We start from the raw sequence: 14,798 nt of genomic DNA, 5'->3' as shown, positions 1-14,798 counted from the left end.
TACTGATATAACAAAACACTTTCAATTTTATAGGTACCAGACCAAAGGGGATCTGATAACAGAAGTTCATTGTTAAGATTTACATACCATTCAAGGTTTAGTCAAAAGCATTTGGCTCAAAGTCAAACAATGTCCTGTTTGTATACACACTGGTGTTCTATGGCCATCTTTCAGTCTATTTATTTCCAAAGTATTTAGAAATGTCCAAACTTATAACTACTACTGTTTCCGTTTTCTATGCAGGTAAGCACATTGCGACAATCTGTTTCCCTCTTGCAAAAGGATAAAGACTTCCTTAACCGACAGAATATGGAGTTGAATGTCCGCTGTGCCCATGAAGAGGACCGTTTGGAAAGACTTCAGGGTCAGCTGGAAGATTCCAAAAAAGCCAGAGAAGAAATGTATGAAAAATATGTTGCTTCAAGGTGAGTGGTCTGTTGTAGAGGTCCACAGAAATGTAAATTTCAAAACCGAAACGAAACCAAAATAAAAAAAGTCAGGCCGAAACCGAAAAACAAAATGTATTTTCATTTTTTCCAATTTTTGGAAATGTTTTATTTTTATTTATTTTTTATTAACTTTGTCATTTTTGTATATTATTTATTTCTTTTTTATTAAATATTTTTTACTTTACTTTTAGGGGCTTTGGGGAAATATTGGGGGTCTAAACAGACCCCTGATATTTCCCTTTTAAAATAGAAAAAGAGATTGAGCACACAAAGTCCTCAATCTCTTTTTCTGCAGCATCAGTTATAAATGAACATGAATCCTCTATACTGAGTGTTCCTGTTCATTCATAACTTGGAGTATATTTACTACAATCATGAATGAACAGGAGGTGATGTAGATCACTTCCCATTCATTCATAATTGAGGATATAGTAACCATACTATGTGCTCAATTATTTACAAACACTCAGTGATCACTGAGTGTTTGCATTGGCTCGGTGCGGGAGGTGAACTCAGCCTCCTGTGACACTGTGTGCTGTCTCCGCTCTGCTGGACTGTGACAGGAGGCTGAGCGGTGTGGGAGGAGAGAAGCCGGCCACTCACAGCACTTTCTTTCCTCCCCGCTGTGACACAGAGCAGCGCCCAGTGAGGAGAAAAGAAAGCAGGGATGCGCCGCTGTATCGGCAGAAAAATGGCACTTTCAGCATTTAGCCAAAAGTGCAATTTTCGGACGATATATCGGTGCATCCCTTGTCTGTTGCCTTATTTCTTGGTTAATCAGTTTGCCAAATTTCTCTTAGGTGTTGACTGTAAAAGCAAAGTATCTATTTAAGCTTTGCATGTCATGTGTTTACACCAATGTACTGATTAACTATGGGAAATGTGTCTAAGTGGGGCCAGCTTGCATTTAAATAGGTTGTTCTGTGATCACTTCACACTGAGGTATTTGGTAACATAGCAAGATTTTGTTTTTCATTATATATAAATTAAACATATGGGATAAACCATTAATAATAGTATTGGGCAAGTCCACCAAAATAGTAATGGTAGAAAGTGGTGCATTTATTCATCTACCAGATTATCGTTCACCCAGACGCCATTACCAAGATCTCCCAGACAGAGCCAGAGTTGTCCAACCCCTGCCACAAAGTCGTTTTGTCCTTGTGCTGTATTTTTTTAAATGTACAATATTTAAAAAAATAAATGAAATATTTAACATTTGGAGGGGTGGGGGGCAAGAGCCCTTGATACTGGCTGGGGCGGTAGAAAAATGAGTGACCTCGCTGTTGCAAAGAGATAGTAGAGGTCTCTAAAATCAACATTAAGCTAAAATAGCAGTTTTGGATGGAATTTACAAGTTTGGTTTTATTGGACCCTAGTCAAGGTGCAGAAGAAGAGCAGTATGGTGTTTTGCCTTAAAAGCTAAGGCTCAATTACGGTTTTCCATTCCTTTGTGGTTGCAGAGATCATTATAAGACAGAATATGAGAATAAACTGCGTGATGAGCTAGAGCAAATTAGACTGAAGACAAGTCAAGAAATTGATCAACTCCGCGGGGCATCAAAAGAGATGTATGAACGGGAAAACAGGTATAATTAACACACTTGTTTCTGTTCGACAACTCGCATGCAATATATTTTAGCACAGGGGCACAGATGGTAAGGTACTGTCCAAATATTGTTTGCCCTAAATACATTTAGTGTACAATTACTGATATTGTATAGCAAACCCTTAGATATAACATAACTTCTTTTTTGTAAAACTATATATTTTACAGAGCGTATACATCATTATGTTTTATTGTTCTTACATCCACTTTTACTTGCACACGGCCTTTGAACAGTCTGTGCACATAAAATATAGTTACCTGAGAACAATATGGAAATACTTCCTTCTTTCTAATATTTTGGAGGACTGTCATCACTTATGAATCTCTGTTTGGGTGTGTCCCGGTGAGGTCATCATTTTAACTTGTTGGGAAAAGTTTTGACATTTGCAATGTACCTTTAGAAGAATATGTCCGAAAATGGTATTACATCAGTGCAGCAAACGTTTCATAGATTTAACAATGAACCGACCTACACAATGGATTGTACAGGACTCAGCAGTATGTAACATGTCAGAGGAAGCAGACAGCTCTTCTTAATTACAGGATTTATATAATTCCACCCATTCACATGTAACAGTCGAGCAAGTTAATAATCTCATAATAGTCATGAGATAGAAACTGCACTTTTTTTTTTTTTTCGCTTGAGCATTTTTTTCACTTATTGTAAAACTTGAGAGAGGTATCTGAGTCAGTGTTGTTTTTGGTTCAACCATTAATGCTGTATTAGACTAAACAGTAACTTCTTCAAGGGTCCATCCATATCTGATAAAGCTAAATAGACAGCCCCCCTTTTTTTGGCAGCATACATTGAAAATGCCAATATGCCTAATTATTCTAGCTCCAAATCTGATTGAGATTTTAACCTGCCAAGCTGTACTGCCTGGGTATGTGAGGAGCAAATATGCAGAAAGTCTTAGGCTGGGTTCACACCTAGGCATATCGAATATGCGCGTTTGTTATACGTTTCGTGCAGCGTGTTTTTACCGCGATTCGCGGTAAAAAAAAATGCGCGACAAATGCACGTTTCCGAGGGCTACCTGGCTGTATCCCAATGGTTACGCGCGGCAAATACGCCCTAAAGTAGCTCCTGTACTTCTTTGGGCGTAGGGCGTTTTGTAGCGCGTTCATACGGCCTGTAATACGCCCAGGTGTGAACCATACCCATAGGAAATAATGGGATTTCTGTGTTTAAGCGTTTTGCAGAGCGTAGGAACGCGCTACAAAACGCCCAGGTGTGAACGGGGCCTTAGTCCTTAGATGATTGTCCTTCAATTCTGATAAACATCATAATATTCAGGGTGTTTGTAGGATTTCTTGAACCTTGCTCTTTCTAGGTTATTAAAGGTTATAGGCTGCATTTGTGTTAGCAGTACATAATGTTACACTGGAATAAATGCTGGTCCCTGGCCTAGTAATGCATCTATGTAAATACATTTAAATATGGTCTATTTTGCCTACAAGCCTATCCATGAAGTCCTAAAAGCCAAAGTAGGTTAGCCGTTGATAGGTATGCAGTACCGAGAACAATGGGTGGTGAGCAATCTGTTCATCCTCATTGTGGTAATACTCTAAAGCTCACCATATATGTTACAAGCTGACTGCACAATATTTATACAATCATCTTAAGTTTTTCCGCACTATGTAATATGAGGACCTACCTAAACTGTTTAATCAATATGCATCCAATCAGACACTACATGGTTGTTGATAAATCTTGAGGAGGTTGTGCAGTCAGATTGTAACTTGCGTAGTGAGCTTTACTCTTAAGAAGAGAACATCTGTCGCTTGCACAGGAATTTTCAGATGAGTTGAGAAATCTCTCTGTGCAGTAATGAATGCCAGCAGTTGGAAATTCTAATCTTCACTTCTTCGTTTAAAGTGATTTTTAAAAGCAGGACTGAATGTAGAAAAAACAAATAGCAGTATACTTTGTATGTCTCTTACTCAAAAAATGATTTTCCTTTTTGCTAGCAATGTACACCCCTGGTATCTGTAAGATACCCAAGAAAGGAACCTAGTGCTGGGATGGTGCAACTCCAATCACTGGCCTCCTTATGGCCCAGAAAAATACCCTGCAGGTGTAGAGGTTTCAGAGAAGAAAGCAACTGCACTTTTCCCCCCAATAAAATGGGGAACTTGGGTTGTTTGATTTGGGCTTTTTGTATGGCTAAAATGGCCATATGGTTATATGTTCAAATTCTATCACCAGTTTGTTCGTGGATCAATCTAAATTCTAAAACACACCCACGGATGCTTGAGCAGTTGCACTAATATATATTTTTTTAATTAGGAATCTTTAAGCCATCAGAGTGAAAGGCGACCATTGTAAGCACCCGTTGTACATTCTGAGTATTTATTGTTATGGATGCACTGGTACCGATACTAGTATCGGTGCCGATACCGAGTATTTGGGCAAGTACGAGTACTCAGCAAAATGCTCCGATACTTACCCCTTAACCCTTCTACCGGAACTTCCGGTCAGAGGGAGATTTCCTCTGACTGGCAGTGCTGCAAGGGGGCATGGCCAATCAGGACGCTGGCCGGGCTCCATGCTGTTTGGCCGGCTTGATGCTGATTAGCTGGGAAGCCGGCTTCCCAGCCAATCAGCATCTAGCCGGCCAAACAGCATGGAGGCGGCTTCCCGGCCAATCAGGAAGCTGGGCGGTGGGTAAAGACCCGCCAGCCGGCTCCCCAGCCAATTAGCATCTAGCCGGCCGAACAGCATGGAGCCGCCTTCCCAGGCAATCAAGAAGCCAGGCGGCGAATAATAACATGCCACCTGGCTTCCTGATTGCCTGGGAAGCCAGCTCCATGCTAGTAGAAGTACAGGTATCGGCGAGTACCGACATAAATATCTTGATACTGATAAACTGGTATCTCTGAATCCCTTTTTATTATACTGATATATTGGTTATACATGGTGTTACAATGTCCATTGATGCCCATTTCCTTTTCCTGAAGTTTAAGTGCACTTTAAGTGTAGTTATGCTGATTAGGTTAACCTGCATCTATGGTTTTAAATTTTCCTTGTCTCTTCTAGGAATTTAAGGGAAGCAAAAGACAATGCTGTAGCCGAGAAAGAGCGAGCAGTTGCCGCTGAAAGAGAAGCACTGGCGAAATATGATCAGATATTAGAACAGTGAGTAACAACTTGTCATGGGTAATTGCCAGCTATGCTGGTATTATGTAAACCGTAAAAAGGTGGGATTATTGACACTGCTATAGGGATTACAATGCAGCCACTGCCACACAAGACTACACCAGCAGGTGGCAGTGTAGCTGTTGAGTGGGAGAGGGTCACGGACTGTACTTGTTACAATGCTTTTTGTGAATTGTTTTCTACAGACTGTCTGCCTAAAGAGGACCACACACATTGGTTATGTTTCATATGTTAGCTCAGCACACACTTCCCACAAGCATGAGGCCTACCTCTTTGGGTTTAAGGGAATTGATTTTTAGGTAGGCACTCACACCTCATACTTGTTGGTAAACCTGAAACCGATTGCACAATTCTGTTCTAGCATGCTTGACCAGTTTAGATGCAATTTATTTTACATCATCATTGCAATCAACCACCGTAAAGAGTCACCTGCAACCTCTCGCAAATTTTAAAGCTTAATTTTATTCTGTTTAGATTTTGCTTTCCATGGTTTCTCTTCCAGTCCCTGTGCAATCAGGATCTCGATGCAAGGCATGCAGAAAATGGCTGATGGGTGGGGTTAGAAATGATCTGTATATGGTTAACTGAAAACAGGACATCACCCTGCCCCAGTACTTTCCTCAAGAGTCCTCAGCCCTAATGCAGACAGTGGTCTGTCTCCTGGGAGGAGTAATACAGATATCAAAATGCTTTGATAGATTTGTGTCAGTCTGCTTGCTGGTTGCTGCAGCTTTTAATACACACTGTGAGAGGTCACAGCATGTAGTAAAATCAGAGTAATGCAAAAAATTCTCAATAATCCTGCTTGGGTAGACTCCACGAAACACTACATTCTTAAAAGGTAATGAAACAATACTCAAAGTGAAAGTATAATTTACAAATACTGAAACCAGGAACTGCTTTCATAGCCTTGTGTATTTATTAATATAAACATCAAAAAAATGGTTCCAGTCAGTAAAAAATCACATTGAAAATCCCCAGTCCCCGGGTCTGCTGCAAAAATATAAAAACATATAACCCTCAAATGAGCTTGTTAGGTGCACCACATCAATGTATACAAATGCATATAATCTAGTTAATCTGCCATTATCTAGCAGGTATCAGCACAATACGGCTGCCATGCTCTTATTCTACACAGACCCCAGATTATGAGAAAGGAAATCTGCTGGATGATGATGACGACTTTACTAGATCATGCATTTGTATATATTGATGTGTTCCACTTTGGACCTGATGCCTCAGAATCTTTACACATTATTACAATTAGTGGTGTGGATTTTGTATGTACATATGCTCACCTGAGGGTTGTATGTTTGTATATTTTTGCAGCAGACTGGGGGACTGAGGTTTTTAATAGGATTCATTAACATAGTTTTTAACTGTGCACAATTGTTTTTTGGGATATGTATTAATTAATATACATAGCTATGAAAGCCGTTTTTGGCTTCAACTTTTGTAAATTATTTCACTTTTAGGTTGTTTTCATTATCTTTAACTAATGTGGTGGTTTGTGGAATCAACTTAAACTTTGGTGCTGTGTCTAAAAGACAAGCTGAAGGCAAAGGTCTAGTCACCAATATTGCCTCTGGTCTCCCTGCAGCTGATCTTTTCCCCATTGCTGACTTACCATTAGTGTGGTTCTGTATGGAGGTGGTCATCTTGGTAGAGGCAGGACTTTCTAACATCAGAGCTGCCCACTGATGACTGGTGTTTTGGGGAATGATGCAGGAATTATCCAGTAGACATTCAGTACAAAAAAAGGATAATTAAACCCTTGCATGTTTTTGCATATATCTACTGCTAGCAAGCAGTAGATACATGCAAAAACAATAAATAAAAGTTTTACAAAAGGGTTAAAACTTACCTGTGTGTCCGCCACGCACTCCCGCCTGAAGATCTGAAGATTCTCTGACGGCCGCAAAGGATCATGGGGCGGGCGCATGCGTAGTTCAGATCTTCGGCAGGGAGACGAGGAGAGATACAAGTTAAGTCAATGGAGGTAGCATGCACCCGCACAGACTCAGTGGGAAAGGAAGTGCCAGGAAGAGAGAGCAGTCAGTGCTGGATCAGAGACCGGCACCAGCGTTGGAGGGACTCCTGAAAACTACTGAAAAGAAGATGATCAGATCAAGCTTTGTTTATGCCCATAGTTCTCAACTGGTGAGTCGTGACCAAAAAGTGGGTCGCAACCCCGTCTTCAGTGGGTTGCTGTGTGCCTTCTTCCACTGCGCTAGGTGAGAGGCTCCTCAGCCTCCCTCCTAGCACAGCACTGTCAATTCTCGAGCCAAGCAACCATTCAAGATAAGCTGCCCGGCACCGAGTGTCAGCTTGAGGCGCGGTGGGCTGGGGGTATGACTGCGAGGGAGCTCCATCCATAAGTGCATTGATTGTACAGCTTCCTTGCATGCCCTGTAGAGGTGCCTGGACCGGAGTGATGTCACATTCTGGCTCCCGGCACTGTATAGGGAGCTGTACAATCAATGCACATATGGATGGAGCTCCATCACAGCATAGCAGCCCACACTGAACCCCATGCTGAGGATCCACTCCAGTTTTCGTAAGGTAGGGATACTGGGTGGATCTTAAAAAAAAACAAAACATTTTTTTGGAGTGCGTATGAGAATGTCTGTGTGTGAGTGTGTGAGATTGTGTCTGTGGTTGTGTCTCTCTGTCTGTTTTTGCGGGCCTGTTCACACTAATACAGTGTGTTAATCACCCAGTCAGGTGTGATTAATGCACTGTACCACGCTATCGCACCTACCAAACACACCTCCCGACCTCAGTTTGATCACCCGCACCGGAGTGCTCGGTACTGCAATGCCGTGCATTCCAGTGCAGTGTTGGGCCACGACTTGATGACCAAGGACAAATGTGGGTCCTAAGGTTACACAGCTTGAGAACCACTGGTTTAGAGTGCTAACTTTCATGGGCAAGTCAATCTAAACTGATATTTTAGTTTTTACTAGATGCTGGGAAGTTAAACCACATAGTGTTTGAGTTCCTTGGTCTGCTCACCTGCTGTGGCCAGGCAATAGGTGATGCAGTAACACACAACGGGGGGCATGAACACAAAACTCCCAGGTGGGCAGGATCAGCATAGCTATCTAGCAACTAGTATTTTCAGAAGGAGCAGTCAGCAAGATGTACCCCAGAAACACCCAATATGAAAATATAGCTCAAACATGTGATCTGCGTTGCCTGCCCCCTCTGTATGTCCCCAAAATATTTGTAGCATTCAGTTCTTGTTTTAATTGTCCACCTTAGCTACTCCCAGGTGGACAGGATCAGCATAGCTACCTAGTGACTTGTATTTTCAGCAGGGGTCAGCAAGGTGTACCCCTGAAATATCAATTATGAAAATATAGTACAAACGTGATCTGTATTACATGCCCCTCTGGATTTTCCCATAATATCTGTAGCATTCAGTTCTGGTTTTAATGCTCCCGCCTTATCTACTGAATGTCTACCGCCGGTAGCGAGTGAGTTGAACTCGCATGACTTCCAGCTTATGTAACCTTATTTGCAATGATCTTTTGCCAGGCCTGCACAACTCCTGGACACTTACCTTATGTAACCATTCACAATATCACCTGTATATATCTTTTTTTTTTCCTGCAGACTAAATGATCTTGAAAAAATAGAGCTTTGTTTATCACCGACTATGCCAGAGGCATTTTTATTGACATGTCTAGGTGGACAACATTCCACAACTTTCTAATTAATGAACATTCAGTTTTTTTGCATCTTATGACAATAAAAGTTATGAAGATGAACCTGTGCTTTCAGATTTTTCAAAGCATGTGAAATCTTGTGTCATGAGACAGACTGAGTAATTTTGTGTACAAATACTTTTATGAATTCCATTTCCAGACATAACTCGTAGCAGTGTCACTGAGGACATGCACAGGAATTTGTGGCTTATAATATAGATTAAAGTTACAGGCAGTCCCCGAGTTACAAACATCCGACTTACATACAAACGGAGGCTATTACTGTACAGCAGGGGTAGTTGTAATGCTACCATGCTCGTGCCGGCGAGGAGTGCCCGCCTTTTTGGGTCTGGTTCGTAGTGCTGTACGTACATTACACGAAGTTGGCTCTTGTTAGACGTGCAGACGAGGGGTGCCCACCTCTTCTTCCGGATCACTGTGAGGTTTTTACTGCTGTCTGTATCCTCATCTAACTTCCTGTCCTTGAGACAACAGGAAGTGAGAGGCAATCTACCCCTAGGAAGGGAAATTCACTCCTGTAAGAGTTATCATGGGAAAAAGGTGTCTCCACTGAACCTAAACCCAAAATTTTCAAAATCCAATTGTCACAGGGACAGAAAATGAGGTGAAATCTTCTGAACAGGGCACACACAGCAAAACAAACTTTACAGGGGGTTAGATCTTCCCTATGCTATCCAAAACAAAAGAAAACTTTTTTTGGCTGGAGTTACACTTAAAAAATTTACCTGTTCCAACTTACATACAAATTCAACTTAAGAACAAACCTATAGTCCCTATCTTGTTTGTAACCCGGGGCTTACAGTAAGTTTTATAAATAGGTGCCAAACAACATTTTAACTTTGCCCTTATTTTTAATGCAGTAATTCTTAGCAACCAATCAGCTGCCAGTTTAATGTGCCCAGTTCAATAACAATATCAGTAAGGGTTCACGTGCACAATTGCTTGTCAATGCACAAACCTGCTTACTCAATGCTGAGTGTTATTTGGGTAATTAAAAAAGCTAGCATATTTGCATTTGCATTTTTCTTCCATTAACTACATAAAAAAAGGAAAGGATTCACCTTCCTATCTTAATAAGATTTCTTTCTTATCCATTGAGGGACACAGGAAGTCGTATACTGTTGTGATATACTGCCTTTTACAGAAGTATTATACACTGGCAAACAATTTGTTGGCCTGCCTTGGATAACTCCTCCTACTGCCAGCATGCCTCCATTTTTTGCTTGTGTCCTAGGAGGATGAATGTGTTTTCTTCAGCTTTATTGCTAGCTTTATTTCTTCAACATTCCTGCTACAGCTTCGCTTGAGCTGGTCTCTACATAGCCGCTAAGTGGATTGGCCTTTCGTTAACCTACCTTTTGGACCTGGACCCCGCTGACCTTCGGGCACTGGGTTCTGCTTGAAGTGCTTTTTAGATCCTGTTAGCCCTGTCACTGAACACTTGCTTTGTGAGTAGGCCAATCAGGCTGAGCATTGGGAACTACCATGTTAATTACACCACTGGGCCCCTTTCTAAATTTCCAGCAGTTGCTGATTTTTACCATGGAAGGGGATCAATCGCTGACATAATCCGCTGGATGGAGTTCCACCTGTTAGCGCACAGAAAGTATCAACCCGTTGCTGCTGCTTCTCCTTTGCAGAACAGGTGGAAATCCAGCCTTTGGTCAATTGCTAAAGTCCACATATAGTGACTTGGATACCTCTGGCTATCTGACTCTACTCCTGCTACCTAGTGGGTATTCTGGAACAGGGTGCCATTGCTCCAGTACCTGTGGCAGAATGGTTTCAGGGGTTCTACTCTAACTTGTTCACAGTTCAAAAGCTAAAAGCATGATCTGTATCATCTTGAATCCCTGTAAAGGATGTGATCTTATAGATACAGGCCCAGAAATTACATATGAAATCCACCCGGTCTGTCATAGCCTTCCTCCATCACAGAGCCTTTGTGGACATCAAGGATGCATACTTGCATGTCCCCATCTTTCCAGCAATTTCTACACTTGGATGTGCGTGCTCAGTTAGTTGCCTTTTCACTATACAATGTGAGCTTCTCACAGTGTGCATTTGGCTTATTCTCTGCCCCTTCAGTATTCACCAAGGTGGTGGCCCCAGTACTGTTCACTTAACTGGAGGGTTATCTAATCTGGATTCAGTCAAACAACACCAAAGCAGTTGCATACCTCAACCATGAGATTAAAGCCAGACGTTTTGCTACAGCAAGAGAAGTAGAGCAGGTCCTATCCTGGGTAGAACGTTATGTATCACACCAGGGATGTATGGTTTACATCGCAAGTGTGAGACTTTCTCAAGTAGCAGTGTCTAGACCTGGGGAGTTATCACTACACCCAGAGGTGTTCTCTGTGGTGTACAGGTTTGTCGCCAGGAACAGAGATCCTTGAGTGGAAGCAGTAGTGGTGTGGTCCTTCCTTCCAAGGATCATTTCGGCCTACACCCTGACCAGGATTTTGTTCTTGTGTACCTTTGTCCAACTCCAGTTTATCAAAATGGGATTTCCCTCTATTGCCTGGATGTAGTTTGGGTTGCAGAGTCTGTCTTGGAGACACTACTTTCTTCAGAAAGACTGACTCTCTGTTTTTCATTTCTGATGGTCCCTGTAAGGGCGAACCAGCTTCTCGTTCCACCATTTCTCTGTGGCTCAGGCAGACCATCATTTAAGCTTATGGTCTCAATGTTCTGGGTTCACCCTTTCTTGTCAAGTCACACTGTAGTAAATCGGTAAGTGGCTCTTCAGCATCAGGCTACTTTTTTTCATATTTACAAGGCTGCCACCTGGTCTTTTGTTCACGTGTTCTCCATTTATTTTAGCAGGTAGATGTTTATGCCAGCTTTGGCTGTCCTTTTGGCAACTCTTTGAGTCTTTCAGGCAGTCCTCAGTTCTGTAAAACTGTTAGCATTTTTTTTTTTTTTGCTGTTGCCCACTCATTTGGACTGCTTTTGGATGTACTGACAGTATATGACTTACTGTATCACTGAATGGACAGGATTATTGTGTTCACTGACACTGGTTCCACCCCCTCTGGAATTATGGTCATGATGTTGGTACTGCTTTGCTGCGAAACGGAGACATGCTGGGACTAGGAGGGTTATACTGGGCCTGCCTACATTGCCAGTGTCCAATCCTCCTTCAGGTGGCAGTATAACTAGACAGTATTTGACTTCCTGTGTTTCCCAATGGACTGCAAGAAATTGATTTCTAAATTTGAAAAACTTTAAGTGCCATAACAATCACCTACAGCGGCCAGAAACTCTCATCATTGCCGTGATAATGGGCCTGGATTGGGTGTGTATTCTTATTTTAGACATGATAATCCATACACTAGTTTGTAAATATATCAGACTGTATTAGACATTTATGTACAGTCAGAAGTAAATGGACCTTGTACTGTACATAAGATTTATGAATTACACACTTGAATATAAAAAGAAATGTGGTAATAACTTTTTCTCTGCTTGCTTTTGTATTTGCTCTTTGAAAAGAAAAGTTGGCCACATTAGGTCTGGTCCACAAGTTCAGTGTTCCCAATTTGAACAATGATTGCAGTTAGGCTACCGACAACATTTAGTCAGTTAAGATCGTAATCTTTTAATGTGTTTGTTGATTCTTACCCATGGTTTCAAATAGAGTCTTCTTAATTATTTCATTCCTATGCCTTATTTGATCATGCTATGGAAAAGATGTGCTGTGTCGTACTAAAGACATGTTTCAAATGCTTGTAGATCCTTAGTACAGTTGTTGAGCATGCCCAGCGTACTTTCACCAAGCAAAGAAGGATTGCTCACATTCATTCAAGTGTGCTGCGTTAAGCCAAGAACGACAGATGCTATATTACAGCTGAAATAGGAAGGATTGTCTGGTCAGTCAAGCAGCAGTTTTAGGGCAATACAATAGTTTACTTATTAGCATCTGGTGATATGCATATTTATAATACCAATGGTGCTTAACAAAATTACCAGTGCTTTTAAATATATATTTAGTCACGTCGCTGACTGTCTATTTCTTTTGATTAGACATTGGTACAATTATTGTACATAAAAAGGTGGCTTTATTAAAAAATGCAGTGGTTGTAATTCCTAAACCCACGCATCATGTAAGTGATATCAGAGCAGAAAGTACAGCCTCTTCACAAAGGGAACTTCTCTGTCACTAGGAACACACTGTAAGGAGCAAACAGCTTGAAATTCCTTATTTATATATAGAGTATGTGACACATGACAGATTATTCCCATGTTTTTCTTAACAAGTGTATTAGATATATTGGGCTGGTATGCGTTATCAATAGAAATACAGGAAAGAACGTTATCATGTTGCAGAAATGTACCAAATTAAATTTTGCTTGTGCTAATTAAAGAAGTCCCACTTAGGCTGAATACAGTATATTGGAGATACACTGAAGTTAAACCGCTTGCTCATGTGATACTTGCGTAGCCCTTAACCGACAGTCATTCTGCTTCACAATGCGGACCAATTTAGAAAAACTGCAGTTATTGTCTGGAGCAGCAAATCAGGGATTAGCTTACAATTCCTAACCCCAAACTAGAAACATTGAATCTGTTCATCATGGTCAATACTTTCACTTTTATTTGTTTCAAGTTTTATAGATCACCTCCTGTTCTTCAATAAGTGTTCAATACATGGTATTTAGAAATGAACTGTTCCAAGTAGTGAGACTTGTAGCTTTGCCACTTCTTGTTTTGTCAAATAAAATAAATAAATAAAAGATATAGTGTGTGTGTGTGTGTGTGTGTGTGTGTGTGTGTGTGTGTGTGTGTGTGTGTGTGTATATGTGTGTATGTATGTAAGTATGTATAAAATCAAATTCTGTAAATTATATTATTACAGCTGAAATACAGTCTTACCCTCATCTTGCACGGTTTTACAGGCTCCTTTCCCGTACTGAAATTGCTTACTGTTTTCACTACACATTGTGAGCTTCTCACAGTGTGCATTAGAAGCTTAAGCAAGTCAGACCCTGCCTCATTTCCTTGCTGGAAGATGTCCATCATCATCTAGCACTTTCCTCCGTCAGCCTTACTGTTGCTTGCCCACCCCTTTCATGTATTGAATTTAATTTTCTTTCGTTATGGAGGCGCAGAGTCATATGTGGGCAGTTTGCACAGAGAAGCACAGAGACCTGGTGATGATGTCATTTGGTCTAAAGTAAGGCATGTAGAACAGAAAGGTTTTATTAGAAAATATTATTTTAATAGCATGTTGAGGGATGGAGAAAGCAACCAAGGAAGACATAATATCTGGATTAAACTTGAGTCTTAAATAATATGTTTAGTTTGTTTGGTTAATTAAAACCATCATATAATATATACCCTACATGTTTAATTACCACTTTCGTGTCTTGTGTGTGTGTGTGTGTGTGTGTCATTGTGTTATCTCTAGTTAGATAATCAAAACTTTCCCCACATCGTTTGCACTAATTGTAGAAGTTTGTGTGCAGCTTTAATCAGCCACACACCAAGTACAGGTCCATCTTTGGGCAGTTAAGTTAAGGCTTTAAGGTGGCCACACACCTTACGATTATCGTACGATAATCGTATGCGATCGACTTTTCGTACGATAATCGCAAGGTGTGTGGGCAGTGTGCAACTGCAAATAGTGTACAATCGTATGACTTAAAACTTTCAAGCATGTTTGAAAACTTTGGTTGATCATACGATTATTGCAAGGTTAGTGGCGTTTCTGTACGTCAAAAATCGTACGATCTACACTGCTCTAATGCGCAAATGAAAATACGTGTGGTTGATTACCGCAATTCGTCCAGGTGCTTTTCTTTAATCACGCCTAATTGAACCTTGCGATAATCGGGGCATAATGG

At 41.0% G+C, this 14,798-nt stretch overlaps 1 protein-coding gene across 1 annotated transcript in view; it reads left to right on the top strand.

Moving 5' to 3' along the window:
* PIBF1 (progesterone immunomodulatory binding factor 1) overlaps positions 1-14,798 on the top strand; it is a 134,115-nt gene that overhangs the window by 39,645 nt on the left and 79,672 nt on the right. The window contains exons 8-10 of the mRNA XM_018568431.1: positions 244-425; positions 1,913-2,038; positions 5,099-5,197. Coding sequence (XP_018423933.1) covers positions 244-425; positions 1,913-2,038; positions 5,099-5,197 — 407 coding nt within the window. The remainder of the gene's footprint in view (positions 1-243; positions 426-1,912; positions 2,039-5,098; positions 5,198-14,798) is intronic.

This window comes from Nanorana parkeri, unplaced genomic scaffold (genome assembly GCF_000935625.1).
Source record: "Nanorana parkeri isolate BGI_ZX_2015 unplaced genomic scaffold, ASM93562v1 scaffold1186, whole genome shotgun sequence".
Classification (NCBI taxonomy): domain Eukaryota; kingdom Metazoa; phylum Chordata; class Amphibia; order Anura; family Dicroglossidae; genus Nanorana; species Nanorana parkeri.
This window is presented reverse-complemented; position numbering and strand designations above follow the sequence as displayed.